The sequence below is a fragment of the Rhinatrema bivittatum genome, chromosome 2 (genome assembly GCF_901001135.1).
Source record: "Rhinatrema bivittatum chromosome 2, aRhiBiv1.1, whole genome shotgun sequence".
NCBI lineage: Eukaryota > Metazoa > Chordata > Amphibia > Gymnophiona > Rhinatrematidae > Rhinatrema > Rhinatrema bivittatum.
The window spans coordinates 227123904-227146425 of record NC_042616.1 but is presented as its reverse complement, the minus strand read 5'-3'; the positions used below and the strand labels follow the sequence as shown (position 1 = coordinate 227146425).

At 44.6% G+C, this 22522-nt stretch overlaps 1 protein-coding gene across 11 annotated transcripts in view; it reads left to right on the top strand.

Annotated features, from left to right (window-relative positions):
- Window positions 1-22522, top strand: part of TBC1D5 (TBC1 domain family member 5) — a 1653915-nt gene that overhangs the window by 1098875 nt on the left and 532518 nt on the right. For all 11 annotated transcript variants that reach the window (XM_029589267.1, XM_029589269.1, XM_029589266.1 and 8 more), the window contains one exon: window positions 18120-18292. In XM_029589267.1, coding sequence (XP_029445127.1) covers window positions 18120-18292 — 173 coding nt within the window. The remainder of the gene's footprint in view (window positions 1-18119; window positions 18293-22522) is intronic.

Below are 22522 nucleotides of genomic sequence, written 5' to 3'. Positions count from 1 at the left end.
GTTATTACCAGCAGCTGTACAGCCAGAATTGTCAGATTTAATCAGACAAGCGGTACTTCAGGTGTTCAAGGAACAAGTTTTTCCGGCGATACCGCCAATGCAACCAGCATCGATGCCGATAGAGATACCGATGCCGGTGGGATCACCGATGCCGATGTCATCGATGACATCGACTTCTCGAACACCGAGAATTATAACAACGTCGACGTCCATCTACACTCAAATACCGTCGTCTTCCTCGATGCCACTCTCGATGACTGCACCATCGACATCATCGACGCCGTCTCGGACACCTCGTTCGATGATTCCATCGATGCCGGCAACTGAACCCTCGATGCCATCGAGGCCTCCTGATCCAGAACATCAAAATATTGATTTTTATCGACAACTTTTGGAAAAATACCAAAGAGTCATCGATACTTTACCACCCTCAAAGCCCCAGGATACTTCTCGGGGTTTTCCCATCGATGATTCCCAGCCAGGCCCTTCAGGCCTTCACCACCCTACCAAGTCAACTACGAGGTCTCCTTACAGAGAAGACCCAGAGGATTCATGGGATGATCAACAAACTGATTCCTCAGAGGATTTTCTTTCAGAACCATCCCCTCCGGATCCCAGGAAGAGATCTCCCCCTGAAGATCTTTCTTTTTCTTCATTTATTCAGGATATGGCGGACTCTATACCATTTAAATTATCAGCTGAGCAAGACACAAGACAACAGACACTAGAGGTTTTACAGTTCGTGGACCCACCTAAGCAAGTCTTAGCTGTCCCAATACATGAGGTCCTCTTAGATGTTCAGAGTAGAATATGGGAACATCCATCTTCAGTGACTGCAGTAAACAAAAGAATAGACTCTACCTATTTGGTACAGTCAGCCCCAGGCTACCAAAAACAGCAACTACCACATCAATCTGTTGTGATAGAATCTGCTCAGAAAAAATCAAAAAGAGTCCGCCCACACTCCTCCAATCCACCAGGGAAAGACCATCGTTTTCTCGATGCCTTAGGCCAGAAAATGTATCAGAGTGCAATGCTCAATTCCAGAATTTCTGCATATCAATTATATATTACGCAATATCAAAGAAATATGTGGAAGCAAATGGAAGAGCTTATCACCTCTTTCCCTTCTCAATTACAAGAGCAAGCACAGTCTATCATCAATAAAGGATTGGAAGCTGGGAAACACAAGGTGAGGGCAGTTTATGACAATTTCGAGACATCTTCCAGGGCAGCAGCTACTGCAATTTCTGCAAGAAGATGGGGATGGTTAAAGGCCTCAGACCTCAGATCTGAGGTACAAGACAAATTAGTCGATCTACCATGCCAAGGAGACAATTTGTTTGGAGATAAGGTCCAGGAAGCAGTCCAGCAGCTAAAGGACCATTCAGAAACCCTTCGACAGTTGTCTCAAACATCACAGGATACTGTCCCTCAGCCTCCTCGTCGGTTCCCTCGAAGGGATACTAGGCGACCCTATTATAGACCAAGAAGATACTACCCCCAGGCTTCTAGGGGAAGATCTACAAGACCACTACAACGTTCTCAGGCCAGACAGCCAAGAACAACTAGACCACAGCCTCCTCCACAAACTGGACCGGCAACAGGTTTTTGAAACTCAATCCAGAGAACAGACCAAGTCACCATATCCTCAATTACACCTGCCAGTAGGAGGAAGAGTACAAAAATTTCAGGAACATTGGCAAGCAATCACATCAGATCAGTGGGTACTCTCTATAATATCTCGAGGGTACAAACTGAACTTCCTATCACTTCCTCCACAAAACCCTCCAAGATTCTTCACACAAACAGAATCTCAACTTCTCACTCTGCAAACAGAATTATCCACCCTTCTGAAAGCAAGAGCTATACAACTCGTACCTCGCTCTCAGAGGGGCAGAGGATTCTATTCCCGATACTTCCTCATTCCAAAGAAGACCAGAGGTCTTCGTCCCATTCTAGACCTCAGAAATCTCAACAAATTTCTACGGAAAGAAAAATTCAGACTGATTTCTCTGGGTACAATACTTCCACTTCTCCAAAAAGGCGACTGGCTTTGTTCTCTGGACCTTCAAGATGCTTATGCTCACATACCAATCTTCCCACCTCACCGCAAATACCTGCGCTTCATGGTAGGCCATCAACATTACCAATACAAGGTTCTACCTTTTGGACTAACATCTGCTCCAAGAGTATTCACAAAATGCCTAGCTGTCGTAGCTGCACATTTGCACAAACAACATGTCCATGTTTTTCCATATCTAGACGACTGGCTCATAAGAAGTCAATCTCAACATGGAGCTCTAACTTCCCTCAATCAGACAATCAATCTGCTTCACTCCATGGGATTTCTCATCAATTATCAAAAATCCCATCTCACTCCATCTCCACTACTCCAATTCATAGGAGCAGAGTTGAACACCACAATCTCAAGGGCTTTTCTTCCCGAAGATCGAGCAGAAACTCTTTTCCTTCTGGCAAGTTCCACACACTCCAAGAGACAAGTAACAGCTCTTCAACTTCTTACTTTACTAGGTCACATGGCCTCCACAGTCTACGTCACTCCTATGGCACGTCTTGCCATGAGAATCACCCAATGGACTCTAAGATCTCAATGGATCCAAGCCCTTCAACCACTGCATTCTCCGATTCAAGTCACCCACCAGCTTCGTTCCTCTCTACTATGGTGGGTAAACAAGGACAATTTGCGCAAAGGCCTACCCTTCCAACAACCAGTTCCACAAATAACTTTAACTACAGATGCATCCACCTTGGGTTGGGGAGCTCACATAGACAACCTCCAAACCCAAGGAACTTGGACAAGACTCGAAGCAACATTTCAAATCAATTTCTTTGAGCTTCGAGCGATACGATATGCACTCTATGCGTTCAAGGACTGCCTTTCACACAAGACTGTTCTAATCCAAACGGACAACACATGTGGCCATGTGGTACATCAACAAACAGGGAGGTACGGGCTCGTATCTCCTTTGTCAAGAAGCTGCACAGATTTGGGACTGGGCCCTGAGCCACTCAATGTTTCTCAGGGCCACATATCTAGCAGGCATTCACAATGTAGTGGTGGACAGACTCAGTCGTCAATTCCAACCACACGAGTGGTCCCTGGATCCTGCAGTAGCATCCAGAATATTTCAAAGTTGGGGTCAACCAACAGTGGACCTCTTTGCATCACCTCTGAATTACAAAGTGCAAACCTTCTGTTTCCTACACCAACAGAAGAACCAACCAGCCAAGGACACCTTTGCTCGCCCTTGGAACTCAGGCCTGCTTTACGCGTATCCTCTGATTCCACTCATAACCAAAACTCTAGTGAAGCTACAACAGGATAAAGGGTCCATGATACTCATAGCCCCTTATTGGCCTCGACAAGTCTGGTTTCCCATACTTCTAGACCTCTCAGTCAGGGATACCATTCGTCTGGGAGTAGCCCCCACTCTCATAACTCAGGATCAAGGCCGGTTGCGCCATCCCAACCTCCAATCCCTAGCCCTAACAGCATGGATGTTGAAAGCTTGATCTTACAACCACTCAATCTTTCATCTAATATATCTCAAGTGCTTATAGCTTCACGTAAGCCTTCCACACAAAAGAATTACTCTTCCAAATGGAGGAGATTCACCCTGTGGTGCAGGCAAAAGACTATTGATCCCTTTACTTGCCCCACAACTTCTCTTCTAGACTATTTATACCATCTTTCAGAATCTGGTCTCCAGACTTCATCTGTAAGAGTTCACTTAAGTGCAATCTCTGCTTACCATAACAAAATAGGAGATGCACCAATATCTACACAACCTCTTATCACCAGGTTCATGAGAGGTTTAACTCAACTTAAACCACCAATTCGGCCTCCAGTCACGTCATGGGACCTGAACTTGGTTTTAACAAGACTCATGCGTTCACCTTTCGAACCCATAGATTCTTGTGATCTTAAATTTCTCACATGGAAAACTGTCTTCCTCATAGCCATTACATCAGCTAGGAGAGTAAGTGAGTTACAAGCACTGGTCACATATGAACCTTACACTAGGTTTCTATATGACAGAGTGGTTCTCTGAACACATCCAAAATTCCTTCCCAAGGTAGTTACGGAATTCCACTTGAATCAATCCATAGTCTTACCCACATTCTTTCCAAGGCCTCATTCTCATCAAGGAGAAAGGGCATTACACACCTTGGACTGCAAACGTGCATTGTCTTTCTACATAAATCGCACAGCAGTCCACAGGAAATCTAAACAACTTTTTGTTTCTTATGATCCAAACAAACCAGGTAAAGCTGTGGGTAAACAGACTTTATCAAACTGGCTAGCAGATTGCATACAGTTTTGTTATGAACAAGCAGGCCTTCCTCTACAAGCGCGAGTAACGGCACATGCAGTCAGAGCAATGTCAACCTCAGTAGCACATTATCGTTCAGTGCCAATCCTTGACATATGTAAAGCAGCAACATGGAGTTCTCTTCACACCTTTTCAGCTCATTACTGCCTAGATAAAGAGGGACGACAAGATTCAACCTACGGACAATCTGTCTTAAAGAACTTGTTTCCAGTTTAAACCCAACTCCTTCTACATCCAACCTGCTGTGATCTTCGGCTGATTCATTTCAACAACAATACTTCTCTGTTGCCTCAATCCCAAATGACTCAGCCTCTAGCTTGCTAATCACCCATATGTGAGGACTAGCATCCTGCTTGTCCTGGGATAAAGCAAAATTGCTTACCTTGTAATAGGTGTTATCCCAGGACAGCAGGATGTAGTCCTCACGGAACCCACCCGCCTCCCCGCGGAGTTGGATTTTATTTTTGCTACCGCATTTGCTACATACGAGACTGAAGAGAGACACCTGTGGCAGAGAATATCATAGCATGCTGGGCATGCTCAGTGACCTCAAGGGGCCAGTCAAAAGTTTCTAGAAACTTTGACAGAAAGTTTTCCCGCACTAGGGCTCCGTTGATGATGTCACCCATATGTGAGGACTACATCCTGCTGTCCTGGGATAACACCTATTACAAGGTAAGCAATTTTGCTTTATGCTACTCTGCCAGCAGGTGGAGAAGGAGCAAGCTGACATCCCAGTATATATATCCCTACAGTGACCTCGGCCTGCCAGTATTCTCCGTCTCCAGCAGATGGTGGATGTGCATCTCCCTATGGGGGATTGCTTCAGATTTGTAAGGAGAATTTTGGAAAAGAAATTCAAAAAGCCCCACTCTACTGTGGTGATACCTGATGGTCCCTCCCACAGGTAAGAATTCCTGAGGTGATTTCCATAGTGTCTGAGAGGTGTGCCTTGGTCCGATAGCTGGTTTATGCAGGTTTGAACTTAGCTGATTGTACAGCTTAAAGGCAGCGGGTGCAGGAAGTCGAGTGCAGCGGTGACGGCAGGTGCCATCTCCCCTCACAGCTAGAGAGCATCTCTTTACGCAGCCCGGTAAGGCTGAACTGCTCAGCTTCGATCAATCATATCAGGTCGAATCCTCAGCCGGTGGCCCCACCCTCTTCCAGTCCTATGTTTAAGCGCTGAAGCTGAAGCCTCGGTTAGCTGCGGGTATCCCATACGGGAATCCAGAAGGCACTGATGATTAGGCAAATCCTGACTCCCTGGAAGATGGGGAAATTCCTCCAGGACTGGAACTGTATCAGACCATGTTGTGGTTCTTTCATAGACATGGCCCTGATTTCCCTGACCTTGAAGATGCTGCATGTACCTGGAATGGATTCCGTGGCTGAGCCAAAGAAGAATTCTATTTTGGTTTCCTTGCGTAAAGCATCTTGATTTTTCCCTGTTATGGAAAAGATTCAAGAATTGATTGATGTTGAATGGGACGCTCCGGAGGCAAATTTCAAAGGGGATCAGGCTTTGGAAGGCCTTGAACCCCCTGGATCCGGCAGTGAGGGAGCATTTGTGTTTTCCAAAAGTAGATGCGCTTGACTGCGCCGTCTCTAAGTGGACGACTATCCCCTATGGAGGTTGGAGTGGCCTTGAAGGAGATATGCATGATAGGAAGATTGAGGCCATTCTTAAGCAAGCCTTTGAAGCAGTGGCGATGACCTTACAGATTGCTTTCTGTTGTGCTCTAGTGGTTTGCTCTTGTCTGCTTCTCTCTCAGGAGGTTGATGATTCTGGAATGAATTCCAGGCAGTTATGGAACCTGCCACCACCTTTTTAGACGATGTGGGCTACGATTTGGTCCGTACCTCGGCTAGAGGAGTGGCTTCCATGGTAGCAGCCAGACGTCAGCTATGGTTGCGAAATTGATCAGCCTATGCAACCTCCAAAGCTAATCTTACAAAAATGCTTTTTAAAGGCTCACTTTTGTTTGGGAGTGAGTTGGAGAAACTGGCTAGTAACTGGGATGAATCTCCGGTTCCTTGGTTGCCGGAGGATAAGAAGCAGTTGCAATGTCCCTTTCATATAAGGGTTCATCTCCAGGGTTCCAAGTGGTTTCATCCCTACAGAGCGTCAACCTTTCAGAGGACTCGGCCTTTCGATAGGTCTCAGTCCTTTCGTCCCAGACAGCCCAGGCAAGAAGCGGGCTCAGATAGCAGATCTACCCGAGCCTCCCAGTGAAGGTTAGCTGACCCACCTTTGGAAACAAGTGATAGGACGACGCCTCTCTCTCTCTCTTTTATCAGAGGTAGGTCGAGATCACATGGGATTAGTGGCTCCTGGAGGATTCATGAAGGATATGCACTGCAGTTTTGCAGTGTTCCTCGGGGCATCTTCATGGTATCTCCTTGCAACTCCCCATAGAAGAAGCAGGCATGGGAATCTACGCTATTTTGCGTCCGTCTGTCTCAGACGGCTTCGACCCTTGTGCCTCACCTCTCTCTCTGCTCTCTTCGCTAGCCTTGGGAAGGTGGCTACCGCCGCGTCTGCAAGCCACGCTCTCCGGTGTCCCCGGAACGGCTATGGCAAAGCCTCACGCCATGTTTCTCCTAAGGGTCTCCTACGTGTGCACGCGCACGCCACCTGCATCTTTATCCACGTCATGGCGGGAACCTCGGGGGCATCCCCCTTGAGTGACGTCACACCATCTGGGTATTTAGCCTGTGCTTGTTTGCTAGCTCATTGAGTTAGTAAGGATTGGACTTGTCCGGTCTAAGCTACTCTGCCACTTCCATGCTGCCACTGGAAGCTCTCTCTGTCCTTCGGGGTATTCTCTAACCTGGGTACCCGCTCCTTGGGGGCCCTTTGCTTTCTTTCAGGTGCCTTACTGGGATCAGGTGCTCGCTCCTCGAGGGCCTGCTCTCCCTGTCTCAGTGCCTATAACCATCTACTTCTGCCTACTTGAATCGCTACTACACAGCTACCATCTTAGTGAGTAATCTAACTTGTCAGTCTGTCTCATCTACAGCTCTGCTGCTCTGGGAACCTGCAACCGGACTTCCCTAACCACCTCTGTGAGACAGGTCTCCTCTGCGGAGGATCCCTGGACTGCTATCTCTGGATTGCCTCACTACTGCCACCTCTGGTGGAACTCATCAGCTGTTCAATAAAAGACAAATCTCTGTGTGCGTCCTGAGTCTAGCCTGGTCCTGTGGCTCCTCACAGGGCTCCTCCCTGTGGGTGTGGTCAACTCCACAGTACCCCGAGAATCCACTCAAACACCTCTAACCATAACAGATTGCTAACTCCATGGATTCAGCTCAGCTCACCGCATTGCAGGCCATTCCAGGCCTGGCCCAGCGAATCGCCGAACAACAGAACTCGCTGCATAATTTGACTGCTGCCTTTAACCAGTTGCACGCACAGATGAATACATTGAATACCGCAGGTAAAGAAGTTACACCACCAGAAGTGAAGGTCAAGACAATTGTACCTCTATCTGCTCCAACACCTTTCTCAGGGGAAGTTTGGAAATGTAGAGGATTTATAAATCAGTGTTGCATGCATTTTTCTCTGCAACCTAAACATTTTCCTACAGCCTATGCCAAGACCACCTATATCTTGTCTTATCTGGACGGAAGAGCGTTGCATTGGCCTCTCCGCTGTGGGAGCGCGATGAACCTCTCCTGCATGACCTTGATGGGTTCCTAGAACTGTTCCGATCAGTATTCGATGACCCTGCCAGGTACACAACTGCAGGATCCACGTTGGTTCATCTGAAGCAAGGAAACAAACCTTTACCAGACTTCGCCATAGAATTCAAGACGTTGGCGTCAGAATTACATTGGGACCCTAAGTGCCTGAAGACCCTCTTCTTTGAAGGACTGAACTCTCGGTTGAAAGAAGAGCTGGCGGCTCGTGAGATGCCTGAGACCTTGGCTGAACTAATGAAGTTGGCAACAAGGATTGATCGCCGACTTCGTGACATGGTTCAAGAGACCAAGGCTCCCAGAAAACCTCTTCAAGGAGAGACTCGAGTAAAGTCCACACCCAGGCCTATTTCCTCAGGTCCAGTTGCTGGTGAAGAAGAACCAATGCAATTAGGCCGCAGTCACCTATCTTCAAAAGAGAGAAGAACACAAGAGACTGGGACTATGCATGTATTGTGGTCAAGCTGGACATGCTGTGCAAACATGCCCTATATGTCCGGGAAACTGGCAGACCTAAGTCCTGTGGGAGGACTCTTCTTAAGTCTAACTGCACCCTCTCCTCCACTCTCTCTTCCTGCATCTTTGATCTGCGGACCTCTTGAATACCAGACTCTTGCCCTAGTGGACTCTGGGGCAGAAGGAAATTTCATTTTGAAGCGTCTAGTGGAACACTTGCGGATTCCCAGTACTACCATGAAGTCTCCACTACTTCGGTCTTCTATTCATGGGGAGCCCTTACCGGGTGAAGTAACCCTGCTCACCGATCCAGTGAGCCTACGAACTGGTGCACTTCATCAGAGACTATTTCTTTCTTTGTGCTAGAGAAGGCCATGCAACCTTTAGTACTGGGGCTACCGTGGCTGTAGAAGCATATGCCTCAATTCAACTGGGCCACTCTGGGGCTGTCAGATGGGGTCCAGATTGCCATGGTAAGTGTCTGATGGAGGTGTCTCCAATTCCCTGCATGCCAACTACCCCGTTGATGTCTGGGTTGCCGCCTCAATATGCATCTTTCCAAGATGTATTTTCCAAAGATGCCGCAGACGTTCTATCTCCACACAAATCCTACGACTGCACCATCAATTTGAAGCCTGATACTGAGCCACCCAAAGGAAGGGTTTACCCTCTCTCCGTAGTGGAAAATAAAGCTATGTCTGAGTACATACAGGAGAATCTTCAGAAAGGCTTCATAAGACCCTCCAAGTCCCCTGAGGGCGCAGGCTTCTTCTTTGTGGGGAAGAAGGACGTCCATGCATTGATTACAGAGGTCTAAATGAGATCACTGTGAAAGACCGCTGTTCATTACCACTCATCTCGGAGCTATTTGATAGACTACAGGAAGCCAAGATATTCTCCAAGCTTGATCTCAAGGGAACCTAGAATCTAGTTAGCATCTGCTCTGGCGATGAATGGAAGACGGCTTTTAATACCCGGGATGCACACTTTGAATACCTGCTGACAGCCGGGGCTTGTGCAATGCCCCGGCTGTCTTCCAAAATATGATGAATGACATTCTGCGTGATCTACTCTACAAATGTGTCGTTGTGTATCTAGACAACATCTTGATATTTTCCCAGGACCTGAACACTCACTTGGAAGATGTCAAAAGTGTACTGCTAAGACTTCGCGAGAACTGGTCTGTGATTGTAATTACAATTACAATTATATTTATTGTTGTGATTGTAATTACAATTATAATTATAGTTGAGTAGTTATTTGCCTTATTATTATTTAGTTGTTGATGTTGTTGACTGGTTCTCATATCTTTCCCTCGCTAAGCTTACTGTTCCTCCTCAGGGCGAGAGAGATTTGCACACCTTGGACTGTAAACATGCACTCGCATTTTACCTAGACCACACTGCAGTCCATAGAAAATCCACCCAACTCTTTCGTTCTTTTGACAAAAACGAACACTCTCCAACTGGCTAGCAGACTGTATCGAATTCTGCTATGAGAAAGCAAGCCTTCCTCTTCAGGGGTTAGTAAAAGCGCACTCAGTAAGGGCTATGTCAACCTCAGTACCACACTACCGTTCAGTACCGATTGCTGACATCTGCAAAGCTGCGACTTGGAGTTCTCTTCACATATTTGCAGCTCACTACTGCTTAGATAAGGAAGGACTACAAGACTCTGCCTTTGGACAATCTGTCTTGAAAAACCTATTTCCAGTATAATACCCAACTCCTTCCACAACCACCTGCCGTGATTCAGGCTGCCTCATCATAGTCAATGGCACCCCATTTGTTGTGCCTGTTGCACAAGTTGCATGCCATTGACCTGACAAAATATGAGTCAGCCTGTAGCTTGCTAATCACCCATATGTGAGGACTACCATTCTGCTTGTCCTGGGATAAAACAGAGTTGCTTACCTGTAACAGGTGTTATCGCATGACAGCAGGATGTAGTCCTCACAAAACCCACCCGCCACCCCACGGAGTTGGGTCCACTGCCGTTTTATTATTTTTATTTTTTTTGCTCGCACTTATTGCTACAAACGAGACTGAAGGGAGACCCCTGTGGCTGCAGGGATCATGGCATGCTGGGCATGCTCAGTGGACTCAATGTGCCAGTCAAAAGTTTCTAGAAACTTTGACAGAAAGTTTTCCGTGATAGGGCTCCATCCAGTGACGTCACCCATATGTGAGGACTACATCCTGCTGTCCTGGGATAATACCTGTTACAGGTAAGCAACTCTGCTGTCTCCATCTGCTTGTAGAGATGCATAATCCACTGGTCCTGAATCCATCTGTCTGGACTAAGGAAAAGGCAATTATCAGGTAAGTAATAATTTCTCATTTGATCACCTCACTCATTATTCCCCTTTCCAGGTCATTATAAATATATTACCATACATAATACTAGTCTCAGTACAGATCTGAGTCACGCCACTAATTTATTTTTTGTTTGGATGACTCCAACATCACTGAACCTTTCTTTAGTCTTAAGAATACTTCCATTATTTATTTATTAATGTTTATTTATTACTTGCCTTTTTGAATAAGAAATTCACCTAAGCTGGAATGTCTCTGTTTCTCTCTGCTAATAGTTTCCACCCTTAACAACATTGACTTTTTAAGTCAGTTGTCTTTTCCTTGAGGTTTTCCTGAATCCATTTGGTGCTAGATTCCCCCCCCCCCCGTCCGTCCCCCCCAAAAAAATGGAAATAGTGCACATGTTGCATTACCCTTGTGCAGTCACGCCCTTCCAGTTTCTAAATCTGTCTTGAAAGGGAACAATTTTAGACTTTCATATATATAGCGGTTTGACCATTACAGCTTTAACTTTCAACTTGTAGTCTGCTTTTCTTAGAAAAAGGTGCTACTGCAAATACCTAGCAGCAACACCCAGGACTTTATCATCTTTGTCAGGGGGAGGTGACAACCTGGCTTCCCCAGAATGTATCCACCATGAATGCACATCAGAGTAAACCTACATCTTCAGAAGCTGCTGATCCACTCTCATGATCTGCTTAGATAACACACATTCAGGTCTCGCCTTCTGCACTACAGAATGTGAATTCTTATTGGTTCTATGATGAATCAGAAATGAGGCACTTAAGAGCAAGGCAGATATGCCAGGCCGAAGCAGGAATAGCAAGCCCTGACTTAAACAGGCCCTAAAAATATATCAAAGGGAAGAAATGCAGAAAGCAAGGAATAATGATATGTTTGCAGAGCTTTTCTTTTTTTTCATACCTATGACTTCTGTTTCAAAGGCATAAGTTATTTCTATGGAAATGTTCTCTTTCAGGATCTGAACACACACAGCCAAAATAAAAAATAAAAAAGTCACTTCAAAACCAGTCATCCATTTCTTTAGGTGACTTCCTTCCAATTTACAAAATGTTAAACAAAGTTGGCACATTCCCAACAGAAGTTTGGTTCTTGATTTATAAAATGAAACATTTTTATCTGCATTGTGTGGAGGCTTTCTCAAGGGAGTGTTTAAGTTTGGAAAGAAAAAGTATGCACACAGATGGCATTTTCACTTGCAAGAGCAGACACAAATATCCATGCTTATGTTGTCCATGTGGCAAATTTCAAAGTGAAAGTCTCCTCATATTTTCCCTTTGAAAAGTGGTGCAAAGATTAAGGGTTGAAAGTACACACAGACTTTGCTTCAGTGTGGGCACTTTGAATATTGCCCACTATATCTATAATTTCTTCTTTCTGTATGTGAATTCTAGTTCACATCATAGTCCATTTGTGGCCCTCCTTTCAATTACCGTATTTTTCGCTCCATAAGACGCACCTGACCATAAGACGCACTTAGGATTCAGAGGGGGAAAATTAAAAAAAAATAAATTGTGCTAAACCGGCTCTGCGTCTGGGCGTCTTATGGAGCAAATTAGGGGAGTGCATAGTTTTTTTTTTTCTCCCCATTTTGTTTTCGGGTCTGGGGAGGGCCATTTCGGTCCACTCCCCAGATCAGAAAATTTTTCTTTCTGTGGGAACCCCCAAAACCCCCCCCCCCCCCATCCCAACCCTTTAAATTAACAACCTCCACCCCCCTGACCCCCCCAAGACCTGCCGAATTAATTTCCTGCAACCCCCCACCCTCCTGACCCCCCCAAGACCTGCCAAACGTCCCTGGTGGTCCAGCGGGGGTCCAGGAGCGGTCCGGGAACGATCTCCTGGGCGTGAGCCGTCGGCTGCCAGTAAACAAAATGGCGCCGACGGCCCTATGCCCTCACTATGTCACTGAGACCGACCGCTGCTATTGGTCGGTCTCAGTGACATAGTAAGGGCATAGGGCCGTCGGCGCCATTTTGTTTACTGGCAGCCGTCGGCCCTATGCCCTCACTATGTCACTGAGACCGACCAATAGCAGCGATCGGTCTCAGTGACATAGTGAGGGCATAGGGCCGTCGGCTGCCAGTAAACAAAATGGCGCCGACGGCCCTATGCCCTCACTATGTCACTGAGACCGACCAATAGCAGCGATCGGTCTCAGTGACATAGTGAGGGCATAGGGCCGTCGGCGCCATTTTGTTTACTGGCAGCTGACGGCCCACGCCCAGGAGATCATTCCCGGACCCCCGCTGGACCACCAGGGACGTTTGGCAGGTCTTGGGGGGGTCAGGAGGGTGGGGGGTTGCAGGAAATTAATTTGTCAGGTCTTTGGGGGGGGGGGGTTGTAGGAAATTAAGTCGGCAGGTCTTGGGGGAGTCGGGGGGGGGGGGGTGTTTGTTAGATTTGTTTGGTTTTTTTTTTATATTCGCTCCATAAGACGCACATACATTTTCCCCCCACCTTTGGGGGAAAAAAAGTGCGTCTTATGGAGCGAAAAATACGGTACTTCTGCTTTATCAATGTCTTTTTATAAATGTGATCTCTAGAACTGATCACAGTACTCAGTGATGTCTCAACAGATACCTGAATAGAAGTCACAAAATATTTTTCAGTTATTAGTGAAAGGAGGAAGATCTAAGGTGGTATAATAAAACTGAAAGAGACAAAAGAGCAAAGTGTGGAGAAAGATGAAGAAATAGCAGAACTATTAAATAAATACTCCAGTTCAGTGTTCATTAGAGAAGACCCTAGAGAAGGACCATTGCTGATGGACAAGAGCAGTGATGGGAGTCTGGTGGACACAATCCTGTTTACAGAAAATGTATGGGAAGAGCTGGGAAAGCTAAAAGTGGACAAGGCCATGGGGCCAGATGGCATACATCCCAGGATACTAAGAGAGCTCAGAGGTGAGCTAGCAGGTCCACTGAAAGATCTGTTCAATAGATCCCTGGAAACAGTATTGATGTTGCAATACTGGAGAAGAATGTTTGTGGTCCCGCTTCACAAGGACAGTATCAGAGAGAAGGCTGGAAACTTCAGGCCAGTTAGCCTCACCTCAGAGGTGGGAAAATTAATGGAGACTCTGCTCAAGGAGAAGATAATGAACTATCTGCAATCCAGAGGGTTGCTGGACATGAGACAGCATGGATTCACCATGGTGCCGCATAGGAGGTTTGTGAATAGAATGAGAAGTTTAGGTGTGGGCACCAAAGTGGAGTGCCTCAAGGATTGAGGCACTCCAAGACTTAACAGACTCCCTGCCTCAACAATTTCAAGATCAGCTCCAAACCCTAGTAAACAAGGGTTTTGAGGCAGGCAAGCATGAGATAAGATCATCTTATGATATCTTTGACACTGCAACCAGGGTATCTGCAGCTGCTATCTCGGCGAAGATGGGCTTGGCTCAAGTCTTCGGACTTTCGCTCGGAAGTACAGGACAGATTGTCCGACCTACCCTGTATAGGAGACAATCTGTTTGGCGAACAGATTCAACGAATGGTGGCGGAACTCAAAGACCATCATGCAACCCTGAGACAGCTCTCTCTGATGCCTTCTGAGTATGCCTCTAAACAGCCATTCAGGAAGGATACTAAAAAGTCATTCTTCCGTCCAAAGAAGTCCTATCCACCACCGACTAGAACTCGTTCCACAAAACCCTTCCAAAAGGCCCAGTCTCGTCAGATACGAAAACAGAAGCTGCAAGCAGCTCCTCAGCCGGGCCCTGCTTCTGGTTTTTGACTCCTGCATAGAGAGCAGCAGCCAGCTTCCACTGCCTCAGATACCAGTGGGAGGTCGATTGTGCCATTTCCTCCACAAATGGCACACAATCACCTCAGACCAGTGGGTCCTTGCCATAATCTCTCAGTGTTATCACCTGAACTTTCTCTCCATCCCACCGGACTCCCCACCTCTGCTGACGTGGGGAACATCCGACCACTCACCACTCCTGGAACAGGAGGTCTCCCTCCTCCTCCAGTCCAAAGCAATAAAACCAGTGCACTATTCCCAACAAGGCCTACGATTCTATTCACGGTACTTTCTAATCCCCAAAAACTCAGGTGGCGTTCGTCCAATTCTGGGCCTACGTGCCCTCAACAAGTACCTCTACAAAGAAAAGTTCAAGATGGTGACCTTGGGATCCCTCCTTCCTCTTTTGCAAAGAGAATACTGGCTCTTCTCTCTCGATCTCCAGGACGCATACACTCATATTGCGATAACTCCATCTCATTGCAAATACCTGAGATTTCTGGTAGGCTCCAAGCACTATCAGTACTGAGTGCTTCCATTCGGCCTCGCGTCGGCACCACGAGTCTTCACAAAATGTCTCGTAGTAGTTGCAGCCTTCCTCAGGACTCAAGGTGTTCACGTCTACCCCTATCTAAACGATTGGTTGATCAGGGCTCCCACTCAGCAAACTGCTCAGTCGTCCCTACATCTTACCTTACACACTCTGATTTCGCTAGGATTTCTCGTCAACTACGACAAATCCTACTTAGTCCCATCTCAAACCTTATCATTCATAGGGGCAGACTTGGACACCTTGCAGGCAAAAGCTTTTCTACCTCGACAACGAGCTCTCACTCTCATCTCTCTTGCACACCAGCTGCAGTCTCAGCGCTACACGACTGCACGCCACTTTCTCATCAGTTCAGGTCACCCCAATGGCCCACCTAGCCTTGAGAGTCATGCAGTGGACTCTAAGATCACAATGGACTCAATGCATTCAGCCCCTGTCGACCATTGTCCATGTCACCGACTCACTCCGTCAGTCTCTAACCTGGTGGAAAAATCAGATCAATCTCCTCCAAGGCTTGCCCTTCCAGGCTCCAGACCCTCAAATAACTCTCACCACCGGTGCTTCCAACCTCGGCTGGGGAACCCATGTGGCCGATCTGCAGACACAAGGATCTTGGTCTCCAGAGGAAGCCAAACACCAAATCAATTTCCTGGAGCTTTGAGCAATCAGATATGCTCTCAGGGTATTTCAGGATCGCCTCTCCAACCAAGTCATCCTGATTCAGATGGACAACCAGGTGGCCATATGGTACATCAACAAATAGGGAGAGATGGGCTCCTACCTTCTGTGTCAGGAAGCTGCGCAGATATGGGCGGAGGCCCTCTCCCACTCAATGTACCTCAGGGCCACCTACTTGCCGGGAGTGGACAATGTGTTAGCAGATAAACTAAGTCGCGCCTTTCAAACAGACAAGTGGTCTCTCAACCCCTCAGTGGCGGACTCGATCTTCCAACAATGGGGTTACCCTCATATTGATCTCTTTGCAACATGTCAAAACTGCAAAGTAGAGAACTTTTGCTCTCTCACTCGCAGCCAACACACACAGCCAAGAGATGCGTTCTCCCTCTCATGGGCGACCGGTCTCCTATATGCATTTCCTCCACTTCCACTTCTCTCAAAGACTCTCATGAAGTTACGTCAGGACAAGGGAAGCATGATCCTGATAGCACCTCACTGGCCACGCCAAGTGTGGTTTCCAATACTTCAGGATCTCTCCATTCACAGGCACATTCCCTTGAGAAAGGACCTGCTTCTGATTACCAAAACGACTGGTGCCTACGCCACCCCAAACTGCAGGCCTTGTCCCTGATGGCATGTATGTTGAGAGGTTAATCTTCCAGCCACTTAACGTTTCTGAATCAGTTTCCCGTGTCCTGATTGCTTCACAGAAGCCTTTCACAAGAAAATCTTATTCTTATAAATGGAACAGGTTTCAGTCATGGTGCTCTTCTCAATCCCTTGACACCTTTACCTCTCCAATCTCGAAGTTTCTGGACTATCTCTGGTACTTGTCAGAGTCAGGTCTAAAAACTTCCTCCATCAGAATGCATGTGAGTGCGGTGGCCACCTTCCATAAAGGTGTTGGGGTGTTCCCATAACAGTACAACCCCTTGTAACACGATTTCTGAAGGCTTGCTTCACCTTAAGCTTCCCCTGTGCCCTCCGACCCCTTCTTGGGACCTCAACCTGGTTTTGGGTCGGCTCATGAAACCACCATTTGAGCCTCTCCAATCCTGTGAACTTCGCTATCTCACATGGAAAGTGATTTTCCTTTTGGCAATCACTTCGGCTTCCAGAGTTAGTGAGTTACAAGCCCTAGTTACCTATCCGCCTTACACTAAACTTCTGCAGGACTGGGCAGTACCCCACACTCACCCTAAGTTCTTGCCTAAGGTAGTATTGGATTTTCATCTCAATCAATCCATTATCCTACCTACCTTTTTCCCCAGGCCCCATTCCAATCTAGGAGAGCAGGCTCTGCATACCCTTGATTGCAAACGTGCTCTAGCGTTCTACCTAGACCGTACAGCTGCCCACAAGAAAAGTACTCAATTGTTTGTCTCTTTCCATTCCATCAAATTGGGGCAGCCTGTGGGTAAGCAGACTCTCTCCTCCTGGTTAGCGGACTGCATATCCTTTTGCTATCAGCAAGCAGGCATTCCACTTCAAGACCATGTTAAAGCACACTCTGAGGGCCATGGAGACTTCAGTAGCACACCTACGATTGGTGCCGCTTCTTCACATTTGCAGGGCTACCACATGGAGTTCTCTCCATATCTTTACAGCCCACTATTGCTTGGACAAAGGTGGAAGACAAGATTCCATCCTCGGCCAATCTGCCCTGTGCAACCTATTCTCAGCTTGACTTACAAACACCCTTCCGCCTGCCCGGTAGGGTTCAGGATGCCCTTGGCCAAATTTTACCCAAGTTCTAGTGCCTTGTACCCCTGGGTACATTTGGTGCACACTCAGACATCCTCAGCTCGGTACTCACCCATATGTGAGGACTACCATCCTGCTTGTCCTGTGAGAAAGCAACTGTTGCTTACCCGTAACAGGTGTTCTCACATGACAGCATGATTTTAGTCCTCACAAAACCCGCCCTCTGCCCCACGGTGTTGGGTTCATTACGTTTCTTATTTTATTTTTCGGCACTTCCTGTAGCTTTTTAAACAAGACTGAAGGGGGGACCCCCTGCTGGCTGCAGGGTTAGTGCCATGCTGGGCATGCCCAGTAGGGGCCAGTCAAAGTTCTAGAAACTTTGACAAAAGTGTTCCGTGATTGGGCTCCATCCTGTGATGTCACCCATATGTGAAGACTAACATCCTGCTGTCCTGTGAGAACACCTGTTACAGGTAAGCAACATTTGCTTTATCAACGCATTTGCATTTGAATTCTAATATGAGAATATAATGATTTGAAAAATACTGTTATGCACAAATTAATTATGATTTTTCTTTTTGTTTTTAGGAGAAAGATGCAGTGATGTCGCCTGTACCATTTGCCAGACCACAGGACTTAGGGCCTTCTATTGCTATAGTGACTAAAGTAAACCATATTCAAGATTTTCTGCTCAAGAAACATGATATTGAATTGTACATGCATTTAAACAGATTGGAAATTGCTCCTCAAATTTATGGATTGTAAGTATTAAAAATTTTATTTTTTCCAGCTTCTGTTTTTTCGGTTATAGAGTATTTGTCCTGATGAAAAAAATGTATTATTAAAATCAGGACCATCCTTAATGGGGTCAACTAACACAGGCCTTACACTGTGGGGGGCCCTGCTCCACCACTGTAGTCTTGTCCAAGTACTATAATTTCTGTAATCTTGGGGGCAAAGCCATGCATGTCAGCATTCCAGGTCCCTACTGTGGCTGATTCGTCCCATTCCATGCTCCCTCGAAAATCAGGCCTACCTAAAATATCAATAATTGAAAGGATTACTATGGACAAAGGATGAGTAAACAAGTAGAAAATGATGATATGCATCAAAATATCTCCCTTTCAGACACAGAAGCATACAATTCTGTGTGATCTCATGTATCCAGATCTTCACAAGGGAAAAGCATCTTACTAAAACAGACTCATAAGGGTCCATATTCAATGCCGACTTTTGAATATTTCCGCCATTTATCCAGCTAACTGTTAGCTGGAAACTAATTATCCTGCTAAAATTTAACTCGATAACATAGGGACATTCATGAAGTTTAGTTATCCAGATAACTTATCTGGCTAACTCTGGTTATGTCATAGAATTAGTCCTAAAGTTAGCCCGATAAACGTATCTAGCTATTATGAAGATAGTCGGGTATATTCAGCAACACCGCTGAATATCTCAACCAAGTTAACTGGATAAGGTTATCTGGCTAACTTTGCAAGCTGTCCAGCAACTGAATATTGCCTCCATGGTGTTGCTCTTTTTTCATGTTTCTATTTTGTTCTCAAAAGCATTCCATCACTCCTAGGAACATATTTTAGTTATCTGGGATATTTCACTCTTGTAATTCCTACATTTAGATAGAGAACAAGAAGCCAAATTAAAACAACATAGCACCATTATGCATGAGTTTTGCCACTTTCACCTGATTTGTCCGAGTCCTTTCTGTGCAATCTTGTCTTTGACGTCATAGCATGTACTATTATTTTTTCATGTGCTATGGTTTCTTGGAACCCATTGTTCAGAAGGTTTGTAAGGATTGCTAGAAATCAAAGTCTGGTGCTCTTCTTTGACAGTGACTAAGAATAACCTTGCAGTTCCTTATTGTAAGATATGAAGAAATTGGACAGAGCATACAGATTCATTTATGAGAATTCCTAGTTTTATTTGATTTTATTCTTTTTTTCATTTAGTTGTTTTATTGTTTCTCATGTGTTGACTCAAGATTTCAAATCTTTTTTTGTCAGCTTTGCTGCGTCTCTTTAAGAACAGAGCATTTTCTGTATATTTAAGGTATTTGATTAACAATGAGAACTGGAGGATGGGGGAGTTGTTATATATTTAGTTGCTTATTTACAAACACTTTAATCTATTTCGAAATCATATTTAAAAGGAAATATGATGTGTAGTACTTCTATTTGACTGTGTCCAGTGGGATTTCTAAAATTTTATGCCTTTTTTTGTGTCCTTGTTATCATGCAATGATTGTTTAAAAAAATATTAGCAATAATTCTGTGGTGGTCTGCAGGACAGTATTTAAGAAATGGTTTCTAATTTATTTATTTTTATTTATTTAAAACTTTTCTATACCGTCGTATAGTAGAGCAGCATCACAACGGTTTACAGTTAGGCACAAATATGTGGTTTCTAATTTATCCAAAGGGTGCCATTATTATACAGTTACATAGTTCGCTAATATACTCTATTTGGGAAAGGGTGTGATTACCATTTACTATTGACTGTCTTTATAATTTAATACTTAAATTGTGAGAAAATAACAAAAGTAAGCAATACTGCTTTTTCTTGGTGAATTCCTGCTTTGTGTATGTGTTATTCTGCTACCTCACTGTGAAATGCTTTTTTGAAGAGCCATGTTTTTAAGCCTTTTTTGAAGAGTTTTATTTCTTTCATTAGTCTTAATTCTAGTGGTAATGTGTTCCATAATAATGGTCCTGCCAAAGATAGTGCTCTCTCTCTAACTTGGGTCAACTCTGCTGTTTTGACTGAGGGTATGGTTAGTAGTTAGTTATTGGCTGATCTGAGATTTCTTTGGGGGACATGTAGTCGTAATGCAGTGTTTATTCTCTGTTCTATTGGAAGCCAGTGTAAATCTGCAAGTGTTTGGGTGATATGATCTCTTCTGCCTTTACCAGTAAGTATTCTGGCAGCCGAGTTCTGTAGTATTTGCAGTGTAGATGACACTTATCACAAAACGTAGTGATCATAGCATAACATTTAATAAATTAATGGTAATGAGTGTCTGAACTAAATTCACCTCAAGTGAATACCAAAGACAGATATTTTCATCTTTAACAAAGGTACTGTAATCTTGCTCCTTGTTGCAAGGGATTTTGCAACCAACTGAAAAAAGCTTCCTATTTATTCATTGCTCACAAGCTCTTATATTATTTAAAAAATGTCTATTGCACTTGATTTCATTTTCAATGTACGAAGTACTTAATATACTTATGTTTGTAACATGTACGCTTAATTCCACAGTATCACTTTTATCCTTTTGTTTAATAGATTTCAAATATAGTTGATCATTCTCATGATTCAGAAAGATCTTTTTAAAGTTTTAAAACCAAAGTGGTAACTTTCAAAGTGATGCATGTGCGCACATGTGCATGCATTTGCCAGTGCATGCACATGGACACACCGATTTGATAACATGTGCACGTTTATGCGCGCATGTTATAAAATCAGCTACCCGCGCACATGATTTTATATCGACGGGCACATGGTCACGTGAATGCTATCTTGAGCATGTAAGTGAAGGGTATTTTAGTAGCTGTGCATGGCAACACATTACGCCTATTTCCCAGTTCCCTCCCAGTTCGCCCTAGTAAAAGAGAACTTCCTAAACTCCCTACCTAACTAGCCTCCCTTTTACCCTACTAACCCAAACCCTTAAAACAACCCTTTTTTTTTTTTTTTTAATTTACCTACTTACACGCAGCTCATAGCAGAAGCAAATTACATGGTTGTGGGATCCCAGCGGGCGCTAGTGCATGTAACTGACTACATGGTGTAGTTCTAATATGCCCATGCCCTGCCCAGACTATGCCCACGCCCCTCCCTGCCACTTATTTTGCCAAAATTGTATTATCCACGTACCGGGAGATATGCGCATAGCTACGGGTCTTTTAAAATCTGTGTGGCCCATGCACATCCGAGTCACATGTGTATCTCCCATTTTTATCACGTGCAACACTTTTAAAATATACCTTTAAGTGTAAGTGATAAAGCAGGTATTTAGATGTACAACCTGTTCTTACCATATTTATAAAGTTGAATGTTTTCTTGAATTTCAGTTTTAAAAGTGCAGTATAAAAATTCATCAACTTTCTCTTGATCTATAAGTTACTAATCCATATGAATGAAGACAAATCAGAAAACTACTAGCCTAAGATAGGAGCTTTCATTTTAAGGGATTGTTTGTTTCTACGTGTTTTTAAGTGTGCATGTTTTCAAGCTATCTGCACACTGCCATGAAAGAGATCTGGCTTTGATTCCTAGATATGACTTTTCATCTGTCCACCAGGGACTGGGGATAATACAGAATTCACATGTTTGGGGATTTCTAAAATCTCAGCAATTGCACAATGTGTACACATAAGCCTGAAGGGAATTCAAGTTGCACATATACCAGAGCCTGAAGGACGCTGTGGTTGGTTTTCCCCCTACTGAGGAATGTTGCTGCCTATGGAAATAAGAGTGAGAGCAAAAGCCTCAAGTAGCCGCAGATGAAGGCTTATGGTATAAACCTAGATGGGTCCAGTTTTGACTGATTTAGACATCCAAAGGAGCAGTTAAATGGATCATGTTTTTTATGTATATCTATCTATATTTATATATATATATATATATTTTTTTTTTTTTTGGACAGAGAGAGAGAGATATTGATAGATTAATATATCACATGGTACTAGTTGAACACTCATACTGCAATTGAATAAACAAAATATTTGAAAAAGTTTTTTTTACTATTTTTTTTATTATAATATACTTAAGTTATACATCTCATGAGCAAACTTTAGTTCATTCCAAAAGATCAAACATCCAATATGACACTCAGTGTGTTCAAATAATCTATGACCTCAAAGGAGCTAATGTTCAATATGTGCTATATTCAAACAGGCTTTTAACCTAAAAGGACTGATTTCCATAATAATGTATAATATACAGTGAGCTGAGTTCCACTTCAAATGATT